At 40.3% G+C, this 25,922-nt stretch overlaps 4 protein-coding genes across 7 annotated transcripts in view; 2 read left to right on the top strand and 2 right to left on the bottom strand.

Moving 5' to 3' along the window:
• Positions 1-155: 155 nt before the first annotated feature.
• LOC105191145 (ETS homologous factor) lies at positions 156-4,287 on the bottom strand. 2 transcript variants are annotated; one of them, XM_011154344.3, is made up of 8 exons: positions 3,958-4,287; positions 3,430-3,619; positions 3,099-3,234; positions 2,095-2,349; positions 1,339-1,410; positions 1,171-1,251; positions 877-1,072; positions 156-760 (listed from the first exon to the last, which is right to left on the bottom strand). In XM_011154344.3, exons 2-8 carry the CDS (start codon positions 3,469-3,471, stop codon positions 649-651), a joined length of 894 nt encoding a protein of 297 aa, XP_011152646.1. In that variant the 5' UTR covers positions 3,472-3,619; positions 3,958-4,287; the 3' UTR covers positions 156-648. The 2 variants fall into 2 exon arrangements, with proteins under 2 accessions (XP_011152646.1, XP_025158851.1); XM_025303066.1 differs by lacking the exon at positions 3,958-4,287 and having other exon boundaries at positions 3,430-3,779.
• A 502-nt stretch (positions 4,288-4,789) lies between these two features.
• Positions 4,790-10,942, bottom strand: crm (cramped chromatin regulator). Of its 2 annotated transcripts, none has more exons than XR_850428.3 (12): positions 10,136-10,942; positions 9,781-10,041; positions 9,503-9,706; positions 9,099-9,289; positions 8,421-8,915; positions 8,089-8,253; positions 7,805-7,960; positions 7,117-7,434; positions 6,894-7,007; positions 6,302-6,450; positions 5,795-6,164; positions 4,790-5,655 (listed from the first exon to the last, which is right to left on the bottom strand). XR_850428.3 is itself a non-coding variant. In XM_011154341.3 (12 exons), exons 2-11 carry the CDS (start codon positions 10,320-10,322, stop codon positions 6,346-6,348), a joined length of 2,196 nt encoding a protein of 731 aa, XP_011152643.1. In that variant the 5' UTR covers positions 10,323-10,647; positions 10,722-10,942; the 3' UTR covers positions 4,790-6,164; positions 6,302-6,345. The 2 variants fall into 2 exon arrangements, 1 of the variants encoding a protein (XP_011152643.1); XM_011154341.3 differs by having other exon boundaries at positions 4,790-6,164; positions 10,136-10,647; positions 10,722-10,942.
• A 1,287-nt stretch (positions 10,943-12,229) lies between these two features.
• On the top strand, positions 12,230-18,450 carry LOC105191143 (poly(A)-specific ribonuclease PARN). Its single transcript, XM_011154338.3, has 13 exons — positions 12,230-12,390; positions 12,536-12,639; positions 12,769-12,982; positions 13,180-13,458; positions 13,665-13,947; positions 14,658-14,779; positions 15,233-15,465; positions 15,633-15,708; positions 15,897-15,952; positions 16,051-16,137; positions 16,369-16,561; positions 17,848-18,005; positions 18,115-18,450. The coding sequence occupies exons 2-13, from the start codon at positions 12,621-12,623 to the stop codon at positions 18,195-18,197; spliced, it is 1,803 nt and encodes a 600-aa protein (XP_011152640.1). The 5' UTR covers positions 12,230-12,390; positions 12,536-12,620; the 3' UTR covers positions 18,198-18,450.
• Positions 18,451-19,320: 870 nt separating this feature from the next.
• Positions 19,321-25,922, top strand: part of LOC105191142 (protein cortex) — a 41,320-nt gene continuing 34,718 nt past the window's right edge. Inside the window, exons 1-2 of one of the 2 annotated variants that reach the window (XM_025303116.1) lie at positions 19,321-19,600; positions 20,395-20,543. In XM_025303116.1, the coding sequence (XP_025158901.1) occupies positions 20,415-20,543 (129 nt within the window). In that variant the 5' untranslated portion in view covers positions 19,321-19,600; positions 20,395-20,414. Of the gene's footprint in view, positions 19,601-19,803; positions 19,963-20,394; positions 20,544-25,922 lie in introns of those variants that run through there. The other variant, XM_011154333.3, reaches the window with a different exon arrangement.

Below are 25,922 nucleotides of genomic sequence, written 5' to 3'. Positions count from 1 at the left end.
AAGTTTGTATATTTGTTACATCGAGAAAAAATGTACAAGAACAACCTTGGCAAAGGCACTGATGTAAAGGGGATCTTATTGGTAGATATGATATAAATAGTAAATATATACAAGCGTAGATCACATAGTACAATCGAAGAAAGAAAATGGTTTCTTTTTATAAAAATTTCCTCCTTCGTAATATCGTTTTGAAGGAGGGGGCAGTCATTTGACTGCCCTGTAATTATACGTCTAGATTCGTTGCAATCATATTCGCCGCCAAATGTCATTGATCGGAAGTGGGCTTAAGAATATGATAAACGGTACTTACGCATAAAGTATTTACACATAAAGTATTTTAGATTGTAAAGCCTGAGATAAGAAAGGAAAATCGAATGTTTACCTCATTTTCCTTCAGATTTATACTTTTATAGTTGTTACAACTATATCTTATATTTCTGGCTAAGAAAATGCTTCAACCACACTTGACGCTTTCAAAATATCATATAAAAAAATCGAGAACAACTGGAACGATTGTCTTCTTAATGATATAAAAAAGCAGATTGTTGAGCTTCGCACTTGATCTGTCCAGCGCATATTCGATTACCATAGATCTTCCTTCCCCCTCCCTCTCCCCCTCCTCTTCTCTTTTCCTTGATAGAGTCGGTTTTAGTGCCGGAAATTCGGGTTGTCCGTTTGCCACCCTTTTGCATTTGGACCAAATTGGTATACCAATCTTCGACCGAGTACCGGCAGAAATATTTTGCTTTTATAATAATACCTAATGACATATTCAGACAGAAAAAGATTCAGCCTCCGTGAACAAATGAAGAATATTCCGAAATTTTCTACATTTCCCGATGTTGAAAATTATCATATTGTTATTTATTAACCAACCTCATAGCTCTGCTAAGCTTCTCATAAGTCATTTTTGTATTCCCTTTTCGCGAGCCCCATCGTTTCGCTACTTCGTCGCTTTTCACAAAGCGAAACTTGGCTTGCGAGTAATCCTCCCAGCAAATCAAGCTAGGGCATGTTTCTCTGTTACGTAACAAGTCTCTAATAAACTCCCACAGTTTCCCTTGACTGGCAGCTATAAGTGCAAATCATTCAAGTCGATAAATGCATAGTTATTTCAATATACATTCTCAAATTATATTGAAAGCTATGATGTCTCGCGATGATACTTACGGTTCTTTTTTGTCTTTAATATTCTCGGTCTGCCAGGTAATCTTTTGGTTGCAACCTCCACACTGTTGTCTGATTCTGCGTCTGAAGAAATGAAGAAAACGCGTCAATGCCAAACATAAATGTATATCGATCGAACGGATAAAATGCTCACGTCTCTTTACGACTTACCGGATATATTACTGGAACCGATTCGCGCATACTCATCTTCCGATTGTGACTGAATAGTACCAAAGGACGGCACTGCAAAAGCAACGACATTATGTTTCAAAAGTTTGTAAGATTCAAAAAAATGTGTGGTGTGTGTGTGTTCTCCCTATTCTCCTCAAAATTTGTCAGAAAGAAAAACAAGCGAAAATTCATTCGAAGTGAAGATAGTATACCTTTTGGAATCGTAAGAACGTTTAATTCAAACCTGGAATGGCTTCTGAATTCACAAACGAGTGAATGTTCGAGTGGTGAATTGATCAGAGCTAAATTTGTGCCTGTCACGTAGTCTTCAGAGAGTACTCTTTCCAGAGAATCATACTTTTCAATTTTGAATGTAAATATATGTAACATTCGATGATACAAAGCGGAAGAATTTACTGCTTATATGAGAGAAAAATCACCGTCGAATCTGGGCCAATTCTGCTTTTCAAATGGAACATCGAGATTGAGAGGCACACACATACACACATACAGAGAGAGAGAGAGTGTGTGTGTGTGTGTGTACAAATTATTATTTGAGGATTTTTCGACATGGAAATTAACAATCAATAAGATATGTCTTCAACATGGAACATATCAAATCAGTTGTAACAAATTCTTCCCGAGGAAATATCGACTTTATTATCTTCATTCGAGGATCGATCTCTAGATCAAGGTCGGAGAATTCTGGGATACCACTGCTATTGCTATTGCTTGAGGCTCGTCGTCGTTACGTACATAGATTCGAAACACGTTGCGAGTGAAGAAGATCGTACAATCGATCGCCGTATACAGGATCGTGATTGATAAAATCTTGTCGCGTAAAAGCGACGATCTCTTTCCCGGGAACTGCGAGACTGTGCTGAATGGAGCTGTAAGGTTGGCCTATATACGACGCGGCTGACACAAGCCAGTTTATTGTTTCCTCCTGACACCAGTTTCTGATAGGTTTGTCCAACCATCCAGTGCCGTCGATCTTCTCGTTCTCGTCATCTATTTAAATGGAAATCATGTTAAAACGTTGTACTTGCCGTCGGCATTTCGCACGCGGAGTCGCGATGTTTGCGCACCGCGCAAATACGCATAAATACATTTCGAATGCGAAAACGTCGTTTTAGATTGATCAAACGATTAAATGCTAAAGTTAGCGCGGTTTCCTATAAATCGATGCAACACGTCAACGCTAAACAGTCCCGGGAAATCCCCTCCAGCGACTGTCGCCGCATTAGTAATCACGCAGACCCGTGGCGGCAGGCGAAATGAAAAAAGAAAAAAAAAAGTGGAGGTCGCTTTTGAAGATATCACCACGACGGTTCGCATCGCGAGTGCGATTCGTTTGCGTTGGTCGCTGGTTTGTTGCTATGTTCACAATTATCGAAACACTGTTTCATCACACGAGTAATAATGTATCCTTATTACCGTTAATTAATATTGTACTAGCGAGATTGGCAGAGTCACCGAATTTCAACAGCTTGTTCACTGACGTCGAATAGAGAGAGAGAGAGAGAGAGAGAGAGACAGAGACAGAGATATCGTACGGTCACACGTCCGAAGACACTATCTTTTCATTTTTTGTGGACACTTCTCTCAAACTTAGTGGGAAAAGTTTCTGAATTTTGGACGTTCATTTTTAGCATGTGCTTTGCGTCTATCCTCGAACTCGATAACGAGTTTCTCGTTTTTGCGCGAAGGTAGTAGTCTATATTTTCTTCTATATATTCGCGCTCTATATGCATCATTACCGAATGAATATTTCTTCCTGGTCAATTCGCATCCACGATTTGCTAAGAAATTGCTCCGTCTGGGCACCAGAGAATCCATATCCAAGAGCAAATGTTCGTTTTCATCCTCGTGCATATTAATGAACGACGGATACATCTGCAATCACATACACACACAAGCACATGTACATTGCATGTATACACACACACACACACACACACACAAACGCGCGCGCGCGCGCGCATGCACGCGCATGACTGCCAATTAAAAACATGATCCTTCGGAAGGAAATACGGGATATGCTAATTAACGTTTTTTTTTGTGGCATCTCTTCTCTGGATTGTAACTCACCTCCGGCAAGTCGTTCTTGCTGTAATTACTAAACGAATCCATCTCTTATTCGTTGGGTCGTTATCTACACTTTCACCTTAGTCTTATCATGTAACAGTAACTTATCCACGTAAACAATAATACGCGTCCATACAAGTCCGCAAAGGGGAAGAAAAGCAGCCACCAGTCGCGTCCACTTGCACTTGTGCGACTGATCGACAATTGTATATACAAGAATCAAGTGCGTCGTGCGAGAGCGCGTGCGACGGTAATTGATAAAGAATGTATCGTCGCGCGATAACAGTTCATCGCATCGAGTCGTCCTCGAGACGAGACGGACGAGAGAGAGAGAGAGAGAGAGAGAGACAGAGAGAGAGAGAGAGAGAGAGAGAGAGAGAGAGAGAGAGAGAGAGAGAGAGAGAGAGAGAGAGAGACAGAGACACACACACACACAGAGAGAGAGAGAGAGAGAGAGAGAGAGAGAGAGACGAAATGAGACACGTCGTTGTCGTCCCGATGATAGACTTAGCTAGCGAGTTAACAGCGCACCACTATCAGTATCAACGATCAACCGCGTTTTAATTCGAGCGATCGAGCCGCGAGGTTGCTCCACTCGACGAGGAATGACGAGGAAGACGAATATGAGACGACTGCGACTGCCGAGAAATCGCGGTGGGACGCGACCGCGGTCTGAGCAGGTTTCAACGGGGATTTCCCGCTCTGCGGTCGCGGCCAATCACCGCCACCGTACACGTCGAGTCAAGCCGCGATAGCTGACGCAGTAATTGCCTGTGCTTCATTGGCGTCGATCTCCTCAACACGACATATACGCAACGCTGTTATTATCATCATTATCATTATTGCTATATACATCCGCGCGCGTGTGTATACACATACACACGCACGCTCTTTAGACCGATTATTTATCATATATTATAAATCAAATCATGTTTCACAGAGAGCAATCATCGCTCTCGAATCATAGCTCTCCGCTAGTGTATCCTTAGATTGCTAAAAACAATCTCAAACACCGAGCGAGCTACTTGACGGCTACGTTGACGGACGATTTAAACGGGGGATATCTTTACGGTCAATCTTCCGATTATATCCGACCGGGCACTTATTCCGAATACACATTTGACGCATTTGACATTGAACGCATTGAACATCATTTGATCGTTCGATTTTGAGTCGATTTCCGAGTATAAACGTATATCACATGTAACATTGTTTCAGCGTGAGAATCTAAAAGATTCGACCGTCACTACGTGTGGCTTCTGATTGAACGAAATAGTTTGGTATTTTCAATATATCAATTCGTTAAGTTGCATCGAAATATACAAGTGAGAGACGGACAATTTGAAATTTCATAAGGCATACATTTTGTATCTCGCAGTAGAGGCGCCTATGCCTGAGTTTATTTATAGTACAACATGATGTATCTTGTAGATATATGTTGTGCACGTCGGTACAGCTGCGATCTTCCTTACACCGTCATATATTATTCGTTTTATACATATCATTGTTTTATATATTATAATTCTTGTACTTTACACGCGCACGTACACACGCATAACGTTTCATGATAAAAATTCACAAAAATGCATGCAAGCAATAACAAGATGGATATCTTCAAGTTTGTTCTCTCCCTCTCCTCTCCTCTCTCTCTCTCTCTCTCTCTCTCTGGGCACGCGCGCACACCACAGAACATACAATACACACATTATCTCACGAAGAATTACAGCTGCAACATTAAATTTCGTCGGGCGATACAAAATGTAGATAGATAAATTATTACAGGGGACCACCGTGGTGGTCCCCTGTATCTCTTTTGTATATGCAATAACACTGAAGGGAACTACTACATAGCGTATTCTCAATCGCGTAGCCAACAGGGAAACTCCCAGTACGGAATTTAGTTGTAGCAACTACATACAATTAATGGGAAATATTCAACTTGGTCGAATAATCAATCAGTTCGCAGGAAAATTACCCAAGAGAGTACGTATCGCTTACGTCTGTGCGGATAATTGCACCTGCAGCTAACGCGGATTCTAGATAAACGTACACACGTCGGTGGTCACGCGGACGTAAGCGCTATGAATCATTTTGATGTGTATTTCGCAACTCTCTAGAGGAAAGGCTGTAGGCCGTCGTTTCCAAGAACGCAGGCATCCACACTGACGACGCTGGGATGTTCCACTCATTAGCTTGAGGCTCGCTCCAAACTAATGAGCATTTTTAATGCTTTAAATAAAATATTAGAAAATGTAATAAAAGAGCGCGCGTTTTTACAAACTGTAACAAAGCGTGACCATTGCCAAAGAAAAGAATTATGTGAACACTCAACTTGTCATTTCGCCGAATATATAGTAAGAATGCATACTTGTGAATTTTCACGTACTCGTCGTCACTCACATGTCCGTCGTCGTAATATTTGACAATGTAATACATTCCTACACACGACAAAAGTATCAACAGTAAAGTTGATATTTAAAACAACGGAGCAATTAGCTCTCCCCTCGTATCTCTATGATTCGCGTCGATTGTTCTTTATCACCTCAGGATAACACGGTGATGGCGGTTTCTTCTCAGGAAAGGGAACCAACGTGATATAATGACGATGACGGAAGTAGCGGTTACTGTATCATTCGTTGTTTCGTTTCTTCGCAACGATGGTTTCGCATATTTACAAAACTATTCTATACTTCCACTTTAAAATCACGACGACTCATCAGTGATGTTACATTTCCTACCTGTGCAGAAATTAATTAAATACAGGTGAATATGTATACGATTGCTTTACGGAGCTTTACTTAGCTGAAAGAGAAACGAAAAAAAAGAAAGAAAGAAGTTATTGGTTGCTTTTGTATATTTAAAAACAAAAACATACGAGTTTTCATCTGGAAAAAGGGTGCACAAGTTCCCGCGAGTTATCTATTTCTTATTTTCGTCTGAAGCTATCTGCGAAGCCAGATTTGCAAATTTTGCCATGTAATCCACACTGTTTTCTACCATGAGGCATTGCATATGCGATACAACCTGAAACATCATTGTGGAATTGAACAGGCGTGAGTAAGCCGAGTTAGAATAGCGAGATAGGACTGAGATTAGGCTGACATACTAAACACTTTCTAATATATATCGTTGACAATAGTGACAATATGAATATGAATGGAGCGATATTAATATCAATTAAAAATGAAAGAAATTAAATCGAGATCGATATAGATTTCACGAGATATCACAGCGTGCTTCAAAGTCTCGAAGCAACGTTTAAAGGTTTAAAGGTAAACGAAGGAAAGTTTCGGCGCAGAACATTCTTACATACGGCACAATGTTACGTTGCCTTTCTGATTATCGCACTTAAAATCGTGCGACGACTATTATTGGCCGCTTTTGCTGATCTGATTGGATATTACGGAATCTAATATTGATACTCTCCGATACTGATCTAATATCTTTTTATATATATTTACACTTACATCGGAAGAAGGACGTGCATCGTCCATGATTTGTTCGCCCGCTTGACTTCTCTGTGAGCTTTTTATGGGTGATTCAAGTTGTCCCAGGAAGCTACTTAATGAAAAATCTGCGACCTGCGATTCCATCGTACAACTAATATTAACTTTTTGCAAAAGAATGAAGAAAAAAGAAAAATATATCTTGTTTGTATAGTACAACTAATTTGTGGATCAATTCGCGAACCTCACTGTTCAGCCACTGGTGTTCACCTTCCTTGAGGATTTGAGTAGCACTGGTGATGATGGAATTGGAATTTTTCACATCTCCGCTTGTCTCCAATGCATCTAGAAAGTTCTTGTTCTGGGTCTCGCTCGTATTTACCGCTACCATTTTGTTAGTTTGCGTATGACACAATGAAGATTCGTCGATTTTGCTCGGATCATCGGTTGTCAAACTTTCGGATGATATACTCGGCGAGGATACGATAGGCGGTACCCTTTGTATCACGAGGCTCTTCTGTCTCACGGTTCTACCTCGTTTACAAAAGCGCGTCTTGAATTTCTGTAATGTGTATATATGTGTGTGTGTGTGTGTGTGTGTGTGTGTGTGTGTGTGTGTGTGTGTGTGTGTGTGTGTGTGTGTGTGTGTGTGTGTGTATGAAAACACTTCATAAAGGACAGATCAATCCTCAATGTATTATAATATATATATATATATATATATATAATACACACACACACATATATATATATATATATAATACACACACATATATATATATATACATATACATATATATCTAATACACACATACATATATATATATATACATATACATATATATATATACATATACATACATATATATATATATATATATATATATATATAACGAGAACTATATCTGACATAATAATAGCGTGTCACTTACGTCAAGTTGCGTTTTGAACGCGTCAGCTGTGCCAGTCTTATGATACGCTTGTGGAATGAGAGGTCTCCTGAACGTAGATTCTTTTATAGATTCCTTAATGGATGGAACGCGAGACGAGATTATAGTTTCGTTGCTTCCAGACGTGTTATCATACACCTAAGAACAAAGATATCGCGTAACATTAAGAAACTATTGAATTATTCGAACAATTATTCGAAAAGTAAGTGCACTCTCTGCTCTCGTCATAGAGACAATAAAGCGTCTCACCAGTTGTTACATCTTACCTTGTTTGTGCCGTAATTATGTTTCGCCAGTGACAATAACTTTTGTAAGACTAAACATAAATTATCGTCGCGCACGACGCTCGATGAGGCTGAATCAGTTGTACACTGCTCGCTAGGTAGCCAATCCCACCAATATTCCAATGCGATTTTCGATTCGCGACCAAACTGTTAAATTTGGAGAAGTTAGAATACATATTTCTAAGAATAAAGACTACAAACAATACATATGCACGTGGCTGTGATTATTTCATTAGTTCGTACAAGCATAAAGACTAATTTAAGACTAATTTAACACGCGTGTTCAACACGCGGGCAAGTGTAATATCGCGCACCATTAAGAAGAGATCGCCCATAGTGATCGTGTTCGCTTCCTCGACGTTCCATCCCCTTCGAATTCTATCGACGGTTTCTCTACCTGGGAATCTGCTGGGCTCTGAATGCTGTTCAGACGATGGTTTCTCCGTGTTATTTATAATTGCTGATTTATCGGACACGCTACTCCCCGTCTCCAAGAGGTCTATGTCGCTACTGGTATCTGGCAGCGCGCAATTTTCATCTGTGCGACTCAAGATCTTCTTATCCAATTTATACCGTTTGATCCCCTTTTTTCCTATTCCCTTCAAATGCTGAACAGATCCCAACAAATCTACTCTCGAGCTCTTTAAGCCGAGACGTTTCTCATATGAATTTAAGCTGAGGCTGTTGCTAGTGAGATATTCTCCAAGATTTACCATCGGTAAAGCAATTTTGCATCCTTCTGGGGGAGCAACTCTTAACAATCGAGTATCTTTTACATCATTGGCAATGAGATTTTCTACAGTGGTGCACTGTGACAATTTAAGGATGCCTATCTTTGTGGATATATAACGACGTGTTTTATCTACATGCATCTTTGCAACAATAAACAATGTGTACAGTAAAGCATGTGTGCACATATTATATATCCGATTAAATATTATGGCAGCTGTGTCTCATTTTTTTTCTACATATCGGTAAGAAGATAAGGATACTGTAGCATATTTTGTGAGTCGCCACCGTTGTTGTAAAAATATCAACAAAGTGGAGAGGCGTCTTTGTATCGGTAGAAGCGTTCGTACACGCGGATTCATGGATGCTGCTTGTACCTGCCACCAAGCCATATTGTTGCGTGGTCTCAGTTCTACTGTTATCCTAGATGGCAATTTAATTTCCTCTTGCCAATCTGCCAAGTGAAACGAGTTCTATATCACAACATTAATACTAATCATCAATCGACCACTTTGACCAAGAGCAACTGTCAATATTCCTTGTGTACATATTAGGCTGTTTCATCTAGTGTTATACTTTACTGACATGTTACTTGTGCTACCATGCGCTCCAAAGCACGTGTGCACATACATACACACATATTGGAAATATCTGAAAGAAGGTATACCTTCCAACTGATTTAGCTTCCTAAGAGCTCTGCATGTAGGAGTTTTGATTCTCATAGTCTTTCCTCTAAGTCTGACCTGAGTAGATCCCCAATATACCAGTTCGTTCAATCTCAAGTGGACCTTTTCATGAATACGAGGTAGCTTCCTTCTAAGTTCACCATAATTTATCAACCCATACAATTCCTGAGCGGTCTTTTTTACATCTATGTACGGAACAATATATTATATATCTAACGGAAAATCACATTGTACATACATTTAAAAATATTTCGACAACCTTCTGAGAACTTGAGATGCTTTGATATCTTTAGCCAAGTTCTATAATAAAAATGTCGAATTTGTTCCTTATTTTTTATAATAGCATCGGACAGGCCCCTCTTTTTTCCCTGACTCAAAAAGTAGCTCTGCAGAGCATCAAAGTCTTTCCCATATTCATTGAGCGCCTTGAAAAAGGTATTCTTATCCTCCATAGACCATAATTCACAGGAACGTTTGAGAGGCCTGACCTTAGCCTCTGTTGTCTCCTCATCTTTCACGTCTGTATAAAAAAATTAGTACTTGTAGCTTACAACTGCAATGTCACATATCGATAATTAACATCTTGTATTATATATATGAATACTTTAACGTACCCTTTTTCTCGATATTGGCAGGATCGTTATTATCAGGTTTGAGCTTTTTAGTACCTCTAACAACGCGAACCTGCGTATTCTTATTGTCTACCGAAGGTTTTACATCGAGAAACATTTGGTTCGCTTGGGAACTTCCAGGAGCTGCACTACTCGCCTCGATATCCTCAGATTTTGCAGTATCTTCCATCGTTTGCTGTGCTTTTCGTTATACAAAAGGTATTGCGGATGAAATATTTCTTCATAACACATTCGAAATCGTATGCAATTTAATTGCAACTTAACTTTAAGACATTATCATCCGCAGCAATTGATGCGCTCAAAAATGCATGCCGAAAAGAAGGACGCGGTCGGTGAGACAGAGACGGTGTAATAATTGATCCGGTTTTCTTTTGTTGTGTTTTTTAATTCAATGTTTCTGATGGTTGACTTCTAACGTGAGGTTACTTTCTAGATCTGTAAAGGCTACAAACCCATGACAATGTCGAACTAGGGGCAGGTAGTATGTAAAGTTTCTGTTAAAAAGTTAATTGTTTACGTCTATGATCTACAAATTCGACGAATCTCTTTGCGTGTGGCGATAGCTTACTTTTCTTTTTTCTTTTTTCTTTATAATTTAAGTTATATGATAAGCTTTACTAATAAATCTTGCTTGAGACAAATCTTTGCAATTCCTGCCTAGGCCTGATATTCAGTGAGACAAGCTGAACTCCTGGGAATTATTTGCTCGCTTGAAAATTTTTGGTAATTTCCCGGGTATTTCCCCCTTTTCTTCATCTCAAAAAATCTCTAAAGGCTCGTCTACATTAGCTGTAAGAGTAAGGGGCTGTAAAGGCTCGTCTACAATAGCTGTAAGAGATAGAGCAAGAGCACAGGTTTTTGCATAACACATAATACATAACACATAAGAGAATAAACCAATTAGTTTTCTTCATTTCCCTCCTCAGGACAGAAATGAAGAACTCTGGCTGGTTGATTCTCTTATGCGTTGTGTATTATGCGTTATGTAGAAGTCTGTGCTCTGGCCCTGAGGCTATAAGGCTGTAACGTAAGCTGTCAGCGAATGAAAATATTTCATTTCGTGTCTTGCAAACTTACAGCCTTAGGGCCAGAGCACAGACTTCTGCGTAACGCATAATACACAACGCATAATACCTCGTCTACAATATAAGTCGTAGAGTCGTAAGTCGTAGGAATTGACCAATCATAGTCCGGTAAGAGAAAAATAATCGACCGCGATTGGTCAATTTGTACGACTTACGACTCTATGACTTCTATTGTATTTCTGTCCTGAGGAAGGAAATGAAGAACTCTGATTGGTTGATTCTCTTATGCGTTGTATATTATGCGTTATGCAGATGTCTGTGCTCTGGCCCTTATTCTTACAGCTAATGTAGATGAGCCTTTAAATATAAAACCTGACCAAAGAGAAGAGGGAGAAGTGTCATGGGATGGGCCGCTTTTAGCCGAGCCAAGTGCGAAGCGTTCTCTGTACAACCGTGCACATGAACTAACGACGCCAGTGTCCACGATTCTTTACTTATTTCCCCATATAATGGCCACGCATGCATATGTATACAATGATAGCCGGCTCGATCTATTCGCATGGTGACACTGGTTGAATGTGAATCGTGAAATGCTATTGGTCACGTACATGGCGACGTCGGACGTGTTCCAAAATCTCACTGCCAGTACAGAAAATATATAATTTGTGTCACGTAAACTATAACTTTTCCGCGCTGGCAGTGAATTTTGGAACACAGCCGTTATTTCTGAGCAAATAACGTTCACAATTTATCTGAACTACCGTATCTGGGAGGGAGGGAGGGAGGGAGGGAGAGAGAGAGAGGGAGAGAGACAGAGAAAGAGAGAGAGAAAGAGAGAGACGGTATTGCAAAAATTCCCTAATCTGTGCGGACACAACACTACACGATAGGCCTATTCGTTTTGTCTGCACACTGCTGAACTGGTGCAACAAGTTAAAGTGAGGCAAACGTAGGTTTTCTCACTTCAACTTGTTGCACCAGTTCAGCAGTGTGCAGACAAAACGAACAGGCCTATTTTTAAACTTTTTAGTCCATCCAATGCGCATGCCCGTGGAAGAGGAGTTTCAACAACGGACGGAGACCGCTCGGACTGGTCTGGATTGGTCGAGCTCGTGACTCGAGACTGGTTTCTGTAGCGGCTGCATCTTGGGTCTTGGTCGAGTTGTTTCCGACTTTCTCGTGAGATGAGACACGTATCGTGAGATATATCATGTACAGTACCTTAAATACTTGTGCGTTACGTTAAACGTATCATTTCTAATATAGCAAACGAATACATAATACAGCGTTTGCATTGTTACAAGTGCTTAAATTTGTATCACATGGTATGTATGTACGTATACGTATTAATACGTAGGAATTTAGCACGCACAAATCTGTGATCGAAATTCAAGATTAAACCATGTGCCTGCATTGATGTGCGTATAAATAAACATATAAAAATGGAAATAACGATCCAGAGTGAGTATACTAAAAGTAACGCAATTTTGCTGTTTAAATACATGAATAATTTGCTGATAATAATGGCTCATAATGGTTCTGTCGCTTCTCCTTCTCAATTATTTTGTTAATTTCATATAATCGTCATAGATTTCCGGGATGTGTTGTCGGAATTGGACAATCACTTACAGCACGCTACCTTTATTTGTATCGATGCAGAATTTACAGGACTTAATTCAGCTCCAGATACTGGTCCCTTTGATACACTAGCTCAGTATTACACCAAGCTCAGAACAGGATCTATGAGTTTCCTTCTTGTACAGTTTGGCCTATCTTTATTTACATACAACTCAGATACAAAGAAGTAAGATGTAGTTAAAAATTATGCAAAATTTGTATTCTATATGTGGGCATGTGCAATTGTGTATACTTGCAGTTTCTCATGTCTATGTGTATGCATATACGTGAGATTTAGTCATTAAGTTAAGCAAGAAGTTTTCAAACCACTATAAATAAGGACAAGTTGAATAAAAAGAGCACAATGATTTTTGTTTGCTTCAGATATTCTCAGCGTTCTTACACCTTTTATGTGTTCCCTAAGCAACTGAATTATCGTGCACCAGATTGCAGATTTATGTGCCAAGCATCCTCAATAGCCTTTCTGGCGAGTCAAAATTTTGATTTTAACAAACTCTTTAAGCATGGTATACCATATCTTAATATAAATGAAGAAGAGAAACTTATCAAGCGTATGGAAGAGAGACAAAGACAAAAAGAAGAATACAATGATGCAGTAATTCCAATATCAGACACTGACAAACCTCAAATCGAGGAAATATGGTAGCTTTATTCTCATTGTTTTTCTTTCCTTCTCTCCTTCTCGTGTTTCATCTATATATCTGACCTATAAATTTGATACCATTATTAGTTATTAATTGATATAGAGAAACTGGAAGATTTTATAAAAATTAAGATGTTTCATGTAAAGAATCATGTAAAAAGAGAGAAAGTAAAAGAAGATGTGTACACAATATGTTACATTTCAGTTCTAAGATAGAGGATTTCCTTGCTTCGGATAAAGAGGAGCTCACGATAGAGAGATGTAATAAATTTATGAGAAGGCTTATATACCAAGAGGCAAAGAACAGATGGCCTGACAAAGTAAGAATAGAAAGTAAGATTGAGAACACTTGGCAGTGTCTTTCGGTACAAAAGGTAGGCACCAAGGAACAGGAAGAAGCAAAAGAAAATCAAAGACGCGAAAAAGAAAAATTAGAATTTGACCAGGCTGTGGGAGTCAGCAATCTTCTGAAGAAAGTTCTGAATTCTGTAAGTATCGCTATTTGTGATATTATAAATATCAGATGAGTGCTAAGTTTCTTGCGGGTTTTGTGATAGAAAAATATATGTACGGATAAAGTACTTTTATTAAAAATGATTTATTCTCTCATTTCGCCATCTAATTCTGCCATTGTCTTTTGGTATCTTTGGTATATTATATATGTATATATCTATAAATATACTGCTTTAAAACTGCTGGTACAGTCATGTTTTTGAGAAACCCGTCGGAACTTTTGCATTCACATGATTATAGAGAGATATACTCAGTGCATGATTGTAGAGAGACATATCTGGAAAAGAGTTCAGAAGAATATATCAATAAATTTACATATCTTCCTGGCAGAATTAGAATTTTTCTGACGGAATCGTACGTATAGTATTAATGTACTTAATGTTCTAAAACGAATCAACTTGCTGATAAACATTTTTAACACATTAAGTTCACAATTTTATTTTAATTGTATGAATATTTTAAAACAAGCTCACACAGAGTAATTTAATATGTATGCTGTTATTTGTTTAGTGTGATATTGCTTAAAAAAGTGAAAATATTTCTGGGAGAGAGAGAGAGAGAGGGAGAGGGAGAGAGGGAAGGAGAGAGGGAGGGAGAGAGGGAGGGAGGGAGGGAGAGAGGGAGGGAGAGGGAGAGGGAGAGAGAGAGAGAGATTATTTTACACATATTAATATTGTTATTTCAGGGAAAGACAATAGTTGGACATAACATGTTGCTTGATTTGTGTCATATCATACGTCAGTTTGTGACACCTTTGCCAGCGGATTATTCAGAATTTAAGAATCTGGTTCATGACTTATTTCCTAGGTGAGGCGACAAATCTTTTTACACTTGCCGCTAAATGGATACTATATTTATTATTTTTAACTTATAATTTTGAGTATTTTAATACTTATAATTTTGAATACTTTAATACTTATAATTTTGAACATTATTTGGCACGGTACTTAGCTGTCGTGCAGCAAACATTTCTGTGTACTTGGTAATGGAAGAAAGAAAAGTAAATGTTTTTATTTATAAGTTATTACATATTAGTATGATATTTCAAAGACAATAGATCGATGACGCGTAATTAAAATTTGGCATCAAATTTTAGAAAATTTTTGTAGAATAAATGTCTCATATATATATATATATATATATATATAATTAATATATTAATATATATCGCAAATATTGCCAATCAACTTGTGGTCGCAAGGATTAAGATTTAGGAATAAAATTTGTCTTACGTTTTTCTTGTTATTTTTCTTTTTTAAGTTTATTGGATACAAAAGTCATCTGTCAATCACAGCCATTTAAAGAGCATATATCACCGTCAAGTACAAATCTGAACACGCTGTTAAAGATTATGAGCAAACCACCTTTCTCTATTCCCGATGTGGAACCCATAGAAGGATGCAGTTATTCAATTTCGACAGAGAAGCTGCACGAAGCAGGCTACGACGCATACATTACCGGATTGTGCTTCATTGCTTTGTCTAATTATCTTGGTTAGTAAACAAGCAGATGAAGAAAAAAACCAATTTGTTGATGTATTGTTAATTATTTGATGTTTTCACGAAAATTACATCTATATCCGCGCGCGCGTACGTATGTATATATGTGGTTTTAATGCAAAATAAAATTATACGATATGCTGGATCATTGTTTGTTTCAGGAACGATAAAACAATCTGAGGATGCAGCGGATGAGGTGTTAGCTGACTCTTCTTTGCTAAAACCCTTTCTAAACAAGTGAGTGATCATGCAGTGAGCGTCAAAAAATATGAGCACCTCGTTCCTCATGTTCATTCATAAGAATCGCGTATATATTTGCACACTTTACTACACATCGATTTTTAATCAATATTTGTGAACAATAATAATAATAATAATAATAATAATAATAATAATAATTTAACTCCTTTTTGTTTCTCCTATAGGCTTCCTGTATCTAGACTGAGAGATGTTCCGTATATGAATCTAGTAGGAAAAGATCGTAAGTGACAATTTGAGTTGTCACAATTGTTAAGTTCCAAAAATTTGAATGTATTTGTCATATAATATATGTTTTTATCTGCGTTTTCTCTTTCCCAGCAAAACCCAGTAGAGACCACGTATTTCATATAACATTCCCCAAAGAATGGAAGCATACGGATATAAATCAACTTTTTAGCCCATACGGTAAGTATGTTGTATCACAAGTAAGTTAAGCGCGCAACATTCTGCTATTTGCGATACCTCGCAAATTGAAATGTGAAGTCGTAAAAGTCGCTGATTTACAAAATTTTCATAATCCGTCGTTATCTTTCGTCATAGAAATGATATCGGGTTTAAGGCGAAGCTTGGGTGCTATTTAGCGCGTGTATGTGTTATATTCGCAAAAAATAGCAGTTTTTCTATTTTTGTTAACAGGAGGTGTACAAATTTCATGGTTAACAAATACAACAGCGTATGTCGCTTTGTTTCGACGAGAAAACACCCGTGAAGTAATGAACGCTTTGTCTAAAGAGACTGTTTGTACGATACAAACGTATTTGGATTACCAAGCTAGTTTAAGTGCCAGTGGTGTTTGTTGCGAGGACCGTAAACGAAAGTTACCAGTTGGGTAAGTTACTGACACACACATACACACACAGTACTTTATACAACACTATTGATCTAATTTGAATTTTTCTTGTACTTTACGAGTATTAGCTAAACCAAACCTAATCCAAGTTTATTAATTTAATTAGGAATTCATAACAATCACGCGTAGATATCAATATGACGGTGAAACGACTGCACATCGCTTACATGTTCTCAGTCATTTTTCTTCATCATCATCTGATATTTATATATTGATTGACTCTTGTTTCACGAAGTCAGGGAGTCACCTCTTTTTCTTCTCGGTGAACATCCCACAAATTGCAATTGTGAAAATTGCATGTATTTTACCGCCAAAAGTATTTCGTGCGGTTTCATGCCTCAATTCAATTTGCACCGCGAGCTATCGCGTTTGTGCGAGATGTTAATTAATTAAGTGCAAGAGTGAAGTAACGTGTATTATAGATCCGCTATGATCTCTGATGAAATGAAAGAACAAGAGAGAAAGAGGGGGGAGGGAGGGAGGGAGGAGCAGATCAAAAAAGATCAAACCCTAGGCCGGTCTCCTAGGATTTCCACGAGATTACACGAGAGATTTGCATATAAGCCCTTAGAGCCCTTGTTCTGAATTAATGCGTGCAACACTCGGTCAGTACATGAATTCTGCTGTTTTCTTGCTCTTCTCTTTCTTCTCTCTTACCGCGTTTACTCTCCTTACCTCTCTTCGCTTCCTAGTCTTACGCGCTAGTTATTGTCGCGCATCGCATTGTATCGTCGTATTTTACATCGTCACGCGTGTACGTGACTTCCGTCTGTCTTCCGTCAAAGTTTTATTGCACCGTAATCTCTCACGCAGGTACAGATTGACATTGTACCGTACTCTTCTCTCTTACTTCCAAACTTATTTTATTTGTTTCCGATGGACGTTACTTACTGACAAATGTGTACTCGCTCGTTCATAATAGATATATCTGAGAAAAATACGAAGAAAAAGGCAGAGAGAGAGAGAGAGAGAGAGAGAGAGAGGGAGAGGGAGAGGGGGAGAGAGAGAGAGAGAGAGAGAGAGAGAGAGAGAGAGAGAGAGAGAGAGAGAGAGAGAGAGAGAGAGAGAGAGAGCTCTTCGCTTGCTCGTATCGTGCTCGTATGTTTCGTATCAATTATCGAGATTATCATGCGATCGCGATTACCGTCATCTATAAATATCAACGCAATTATGGAATGTACAAAATGCAATATTGTGTTCACTCTATTAACCAAATCTTTTCTTTCATCTTTCTCCATCATATGAAAGGCAATTCTCGTTCTTAGGAACGCATTGGATGACGCAATCGCCGGCAAGTCCGGCAATGGTGCAACACCAACTTCGTCAACGATATCATTACCAAGCTTATCGTCAAATTTATCAAAACGCTCCTCCCTTTCGATATCCACAGAAGTTTCCAATGACGGGTGGGAGATCGCCACAGGTACAGTATTCATTGACACACTTTTTCCTTTTTCACATTTCTTTAATGTATATTACAATGTGCGTACAAAGCGTGCATATTGTACATATTCGATTTTCGTCATGTGCAGGAAAGCGACGTAAAAAACGCAGAGAACAGAACGTCGAAGTGGCTAGTAGCAGAGCTTTCGCAGAAAATGACGCTTGGAAATAGAAAATATGTTTGGAAGAAAAGCTCGCCTCTTGCGTGAATGCAGCGCGACTCTGACTACATGTATAGAAATAGAAATAGAAATACGCAAATGTGTATAGAGAAGCTCGCCGCGCGAGTAGGAAGATACGAGTGCGTATCAGTAAGAAGCAAAAAGGAAATATACATACATATGTATCTCAATTACACATTTCGCGTGAGCGTCCCTAACGTTCTTTTGATGTGTATAAAAATAAATTGTTTCTGATAAAACCGAGCATACATACTTTTGCTAATGCGTTCCTCCTCGGTCATACTCGCGTATACTACGATGGGTCTATATTCTCTTGTTGCTGAACATTTGGCGCTGAATGCTCGTCTAAAAGTAAATTTTACTCGAGCGTGTCGATATCGGAAGCTTGTCGCGCGGTTATCAGTGTGCAATAATAATATCGTAATGACAAACACCACTGTCTCGCGCAGCAGGAAATACAATTTTCACAAATTCCATCCTGGTTTGACGAAGACCTGGGACGAAGAAAAACGGAGAAGAATTATTAGTGAGGAGAATATTAATGTTGACAAAGGGTTCGGAAAACTAATTCGATCCAATACTCTCGTTTGTTAAATGAAAAATAATATATTAAAGCTTGATCTTGATGAGGTGGTAAATAATGATTTACTGTCGCAACGATCAATTAGCTCCCGTGGACATCAACGTGTAACGTTTTCTCGCAACCAGACATCCAAAAGCCTCGATGAATAACTCTTGACTAAATGTCTTCTTTTTTCTTCGAAGTAATGTTGTAATGTAATAAATAAAGTTGTAATGTAATAATACGCACATGAACGACGCCGTGGAGCAGCTAAAGTCTCTCACAGCCTCTCCCGCACTACTACCCTAATCTCGTCAAGTCATGTTTGCGCAATATATGTTTTGTTTCTTACGTAATTAAACCTGTAGATTGTTCGTATTTAATTTTGTTAGTGATACACGTGTGATACAATGAATTTTCGGAAACTTTCGGTAACTTTGGAGAATTTTATTCTCAGTAAAAATGTCAACACGTGTGTGTGTGTGTGTGTGTGTGTGTGTGTGTGTGTATGTGTGTGTGTGTGTGTGTGTGTGTGTGTGTACATACGCACTGGTGTTTCTGTGCCCGATTACAACGAGAGACGTTTTCAAGGAGAAGAGCGAGAGAATAGGTAAGCTTAGCGAAATCTCGTCGACGAAAGACTTGGCGAGTTTTTAAAATGTTATTGTTATCTCCGTGTATTCGAAACCGGATGCCAATGTGATCAGCGTCAAACGTGAAATATTCAGTCGGATTTCCTGCACAGGTACATTCGTTAGAAAGAAAGAGATGGAACCATACCGCGCGATATTACAGTGTGTCCAAATGATAAATAATCGAGCGTAAAATCAGGTCAGTTGACATCGCGTGAATTGAAAGGATTCTCTCTCGTTATGCGCGCTCGATCTTTCTCTCTCTCTCTCTCTCTCTCTCTCTCTCTCTCTCTCTCTCTCTCTCTCTCTCTCACTCACTCACTCACTCACTCACTCTCACTCTCTCTCTCTCTCTCTCTCTCTCTCTCTCTCTCTCTCTCTCTCTCTCTCTCTCTCTCTCCTTTGCGGAGACACGACACTCATTTTCTACTTTACTAACCCCCTTGTCCTATAATATCGTGTATAAGACACGTGTGATATGCTTTACGGGCCAAACATAAGAGACAGATAAGTGTCAGGCTCGTGGTACATCGTATATCGGACCAAATGTAGGAAGCACAAGTAAGACTCATCGTACATCGTACATCGTACGTTTCGCGGGAACAAACAGCGGGAAACACAAGAGCAAGACTCGTGGCTCAATTTTTACATTTTTTTCTTGATCAATGTTCTGCGTCTGCACGATTTACGATTTATGTGACTTGCGACATTATGTAGACATTACAGGGTATTACAGATGCAACTTTACTTACTTTACTGGCTTTTTGGCTTACGTGCCGTTGCGACTTACAAACCAACAACAACAACAACAACAACGTACTTGATAGCGAATATAAGTCGAATGTTTATGGAAGCGCGATAAATAAATTCGACACTTGTCTAAACGCGCGCACGCGACACGTCCCCTAAAGTTCATCCGGATTATCAATTAAGTCGCGCCGTGACACGTTGGTGAGCGTTGTGCGAATGAAAATTATTCCGTTCGAAATATAGGTGTTCTCGCTCGTTGAAGGATGGACAGGCTGCGATCATCAGGCTTGAATCACCGCGAGAGCCACCAGCACCTGGACGAAACACCTTTGCGCGGAGATCGTCCGAGGTATCGCAGGACCAATTCCGAGCTGCTTAGCGGCGAAAATTCGGTGAGTCCTTCAGCACGTCTTCCCACGTGGTCCCTCGGGGGACCTCGAGAGCTTTGAGCTTTAGCGAACAGCTCCGTCCGGTGCAAAATACGTTGGACTCTTTTGGGATTTCCAAGGGCATTGCGTTCATCTGGTATCGAGGCACATGCCGCATAGAAACCCCAAAGCTGCCGCAACAAATTCACTTTGTCGGACATTTGACAACTCGGCGTTACTCGGCTGTGTCGAATTTCAAATTTCGAATTTCGAGGAGAAACAACGCTGCGCTTTTTTTACGCAGGAACGCCTGCTCGCTCCTATCCTCGCTCGTGAAGGAGGAACGTTGGGACACGCTTAGAAGCAAAATTTCGAAAGCAAACTACTCGCCGAAAGTGGCCGAGGTGTGACGAAGTTTTGTGTGTTCGCAAGAAGATGTTGACAGCGTGCTACGCAGCATCAGAGAGAGGGTCTTTCGACCCAACCCTCGCGCATCGCGCGATTAACGAAAAAATTTTGGTTCGTTGCTTCGTTGCTTGAAAAGTTCAACAACGAATAATACAACCGATCGTTGACCGATCGTGCGCGTCGTGCGACACGACCTGCTGCGCTGCGTGTAGGATCTTTCTCGTTCTATCTGCCGCGCGCGGGCAGGTTAGATATCGTTTCTTCGTTGAGATATATATTTGCGAAGTATACGTCTCCCGTCCCAGTGAAAGAAGTCAGAGACGTTAACAGGACGACAGACGAGGTTGGAAAAGTAAAAGTTTCTTTCTGAAAAGGAGAGACCTCCCCCCCCCCGCCCCCTTCCCCTCTCAATCAGACATTCGCTCCGTCATTATTGATGACAGCTTTTATTTGTCGCCAGGAAAATTTTCTTCTCCCTGCTAAAGAATGTCAAAGAATCGCGCGCATAGTCTCAAGGCACGAGACGACATCTCGACTTTCGCGGTTAACGCGTCGTTCTGTTAACGCACGCTAATCAGTCTGTCGACGTTGTGAAGTGAGCAGCAGCACGCAACAACCCTCTCGATATAAAGAGAGATGCCTACCTGCCTGCAAATATAGCCTGTAAGAGAGAGAGAGAGAGAGAGAGAGAGAGAGAGAGAGAGAGACGCGTGAGGTCTTACCGTTGCCACAAGTCTTATCCATTGTCGACCATTGTCGTGACTTATGCGCGAATACTTGAATCTCGCGCGCGCCTACCTACTATAAATGTATATGTAGCGCATCCTTCGCGGCGCCGTGAACGTTAAATCCACCATCTCCGACGAGATCCATCATCTTATCGCGTCAACGTCGGAGATAACTTGGGACTTAGCAGGCCAGTAGGATTCAAACTCAGCCACCACAGGACCACTAAGGCCCAAATCATCCCTGACTGATTCTCCGCTCCTTGGTGCCGCGCGCGCGCGCGCGCGAGCATCAGTGGCTTCTGAAAGAAGGATGCAGGAGTGAGTGATTACATTTGCAGCAACTTTATCATTCGCGAAATATACAATTCGCAATTCCAAGTCTATCAAATGTAGGACAATGAGATATTTACGGGACGATTTCGACGATATCGAATAAATGAAAGAGATTCTATATACAAATATATATTATTATTATATTATTATATATTACACGAGTTCGTGATACAACTTTTTACCGCACGATTTGGCATTACCGACCGAGTAGTTCATGTAGTTAATTGAAGTCGCATATAGATATTGCACGCATCGTTGTGGCGTTATCGGCAAGTTCAGATGGTTGACTTCTCAGCTGTTTGAGAGCTAAGATCCTGGTGCGAAAAGGTGTAGACACTTAACGTGATGATGCATTATAAAAATGTAATAAAAAATATTTTTTGAGTGAGTCTTAAAAGTTGCGTGTACATAACGGAACGCAGATAATCGCAGCAAAATATCCCCTAAATAATACGATACAAATAATTCCTTTTGAATGTTTTTGTAGGGAAATGTAAAACATATCACACAATTACGAAAGAGTCGTATTTCGCTGCGATTGATCACGTGAAGTATCTTTACACCTTTTCGTTCACTGGAATCTTAGTTCAAGCAGTCGAGAAGTCAATCATCTGATCTTGTCGATAACGACACGACGCGTGCAATATCTATACGCGACTCAATTAGCTACAACTACTGTCGGTAATGCTAAATCGTGTGGTAAAAAGTTGTATCACCGTACTCGTGTATGTACAACTATGTATATAATTGGTAATATTATAATTGAGATCATAATAGAGACATTGAATCATAGGGTAATTGTATTATTTTACTAAAAATTTCATCGAGCAAATTTTATTTATTGTATATCTAAAATGGATGAAAAATTTTCTCATGTAAATATTTCGGAAATCACGGAGGAGGATTTGCGTGGTCGCACTTGCAAGAAAAGAGAGAGAGAGAGAGAGAGAGAGAGAGAGAGAGAGAGGGAGAGAGAGAGAGAGAGAGAGAGAAGAGAGAGAGAGAAGAGAGAGAGAGAAGAGAGAGAGAGAGAGAGAGAGAGAGAGAGAGAGAGAGAGAGAAGAGAGAGAGAGAGAGAGAGAGAGAGATTCAAGCGTTTCTCTTTCCTTAATCGGGTCTTAACATTCTCTCATACTTTTCATCAGGTAAGTTTCATTTTCAACTCGCTCTATTCGTACATGTCACAGAAGAGCGTGTTAACGAACATTGTCGGTCAAGATGGTCGCGCGAGATGGTCCATCTCGTTCATTACGCTAGATCTACCACGAGTGCACCTACTCATTCACAGCAATTTTATGCATGCCACGGCGTAACGGGTGTGCCGGAAGTGTTTGCGAGAGAACGAGATAAAAGGTGACTACCGCACGCGCACGCGGGATGCACGCGAGAGATACCGGTGTTGGTTGGGATCTGGTTGTTCAGGTTCAGGTTCAGGCAAGGTATAGGACGAACATTCGGTTCTCTATTTGACGCCATTACTAGTCACCATTACTAGTCGAATGAATAATGTAGAAAATGTTATGTAATCCCAAAGTGTGTGTAAGACGAACGTGTGTCAGCAAGCACACAGTACCACCGGCCGAGTTTGAGTTTCGACTAATTAGCGAATCAGGATCGTTTGCGGAATAGGAAAATTAAAGTTTATCTCTTGGTCGAAGATGAAAGATTAATACTATAATATAATATGCGAGGATTAAGATTCGATCGAGAAAGCCTCAGAAAGCTCGCTCGTAATGTCAACCGCCAAATGTCAACCGCGGATATACAATGCGAATGGACTACGATATAAATTGCAAATGAAAGAGAACCTGTCGATCGGACAGTAACAACTTCGCAAACTGCGACAGTAAGGTCGCACTTAGGACTTAACTTTTTCCAATAAGCTCTGCAGCATATCCGTATCCGCAATAGGGGAGAGCTTGTTTTATATAATTTCCTCCTACTAGCGAATTTCAAAAGACACACTGTCTTATCGGACGCTTTCTCAAGTCGATTGAAGTAAAGTAAAAGTGTATCGCAAACCCTTTCTCATCTTTCCCCGATAATGTATTTCGGCAAGGCACGATTACGTTAAATACAGTTACAGCTAGAGAAGATACCGATAAGATACGCGTGAGTGCACATTTTCATCTCCATCAAGACCAAATTAAATTTTGGAGAATTTCGAACTTCTCTCAATTGAGAGAGAATGCAAAGAAGAAAAAAATATATACACACAGCGATTAAGACACACCCCGTAGATTAAAGATTAATTTCTAAAATTGTAAGCAAATAGATAGGAGGACAAGCAAATCGATGCGGATGCGAACCGATGTAGAATGGCGCGTCTGGACGCGCGTCGGTCCGCATTCCTCATGGATAATGTCGGCGAGCGTGTCGCGGTTGTTGCGTGGGCGCGTAGCCCTTGCGAAGAGCGTGCAAAGGGTTGCGCGCGCGCGCGCAGCGTCGCGTACGCCTCGCGTACGACATTTACAATTTGATATGCCACGGAAATGTCCGAATACAGATATCCAGGGGAAAAGAAGGACAAGAACGAAGAAAGAGGATTCGATAAAGTCGATCTGAATTAAGTAACGGTCGTTGCTGCAAAAATCTCTGGTGCATTTCTACACAGCCGTCGATGCAGTTATGTCGATGCAGATTGCGCGTTGGTAAGCGGCCTTTTATCACGGCCCTGCCGCTCTGATCGATTCGCCGACAAACCGGCGACGGCGAATAAAACTCGCTCTTTTTCAATCTTCCCGCGATCTGTCCCTTGTCGATATCACTTGATAAATAAAAGTAACAAACGCAACGCAACGAATAGCAAGCAGTTATATAGCTATATAGCAGCACTATAGAGGACACACTGGCCGCGAATGAACGAATCAAATCCCGAACAAACCGGTGAATTTCGCTCATTGTCGGCTTGCCGCGATCGCGACCTTTAACGACCCACCCGTTGTCGCCAATGTCGCATCTACTCACACTCATGCTCTCTTCTTGGCTGCGCCGCCCCCGTGCTGGCACGTGCACGTGCGTTGCGGTGCGATGCATCGATGTGCTCTCGCGTCTTCTACGCAGGTGCGAGCAGCGCATCACTATGTGCCCTCACACATTTCGTCGTGCTTCGACGCTCGATGCGCGCTACATTCCGAACGAGTCTGTGAGTCCTCGAGCTCTTCCTCGACGAGTTTGCGTATCACGAGAAAGCAATGCGGACATGAGGAAATAAGGAGAGGAGAAAGGAAGGACGAAAAGATGAAAGTGAGGAAAGAGAAAGAAGAAAGCAAGGAGGAAAGGAAGGAAGGAAACAAACGAGTAAGTAGGAAAGAAGGAAAGAAATAAAGAAAATAAGAAAGGAAAGGAAGGAGGAAGGAAGGAAGGAAGGAAGGAAGAAAGGAAGGAAGAAAAGGAGAAAGGAAGGAAGGAAGGAAGAAAGGAAAGAAGGAAGGGAGGAAGGAAGGAAGGAACGAAGGAAGGAAGGAAGGAAGGAAGGAAGGAAGGAAGAAAGGAAGGAAGGAAGGAAGGAAGGAAGGAAGGAAGGAAGGAAGGAAGAAAGGAAGAAAGGAAGAAAGAAAGAAAGGAAGAAAGGAAGAAAGGAAGAAAGGAAGAAAGGAAGAAAGGAAGAAAGGAAGAAATGAAGGAAGGAAGGAAGGAAGGAAGGAAGGAAGGAAGGAAAGAAGGAAGGAAGGAAGGAAAGAGGGAAGGAATGAAGGGAAAGGAAGGAAGAAAGGAAAGAAGAAAGAAACGAACGAAAGAAAGAAAAAGAAAGAAAAGAACGATACCAACGACAGGCAGAACGATAACAACGAGCTAGTTTCTTCTGCGCGGAGAGGACATACACCACTGAGGCAGCACCCGGGACTTTTTCGACAGCATGCGTCGCGCCACGCACGCGATATTTTTGCGCCACACGCATTGCGTGTTTGAGTTAGTGCGTGCGTGCGTACAT

Source organism: Harpegnathos saltator, unplaced genomic scaffold, assembly GCF_003227715.2.
Source record: "Harpegnathos saltator strain DR-91 unplaced genomic scaffold, Hsal_v8.6 scaffold53, whole genome shotgun sequence".
NCBI lineage: Eukaryota > Metazoa > Arthropoda > Insecta > Hymenoptera > Formicidae > Harpegnathos > Harpegnathos saltator.
Note: the sequence above shows the minus strand (reverse complement) of the source record. Positions and strands in the feature narration are given on the sequence as shown.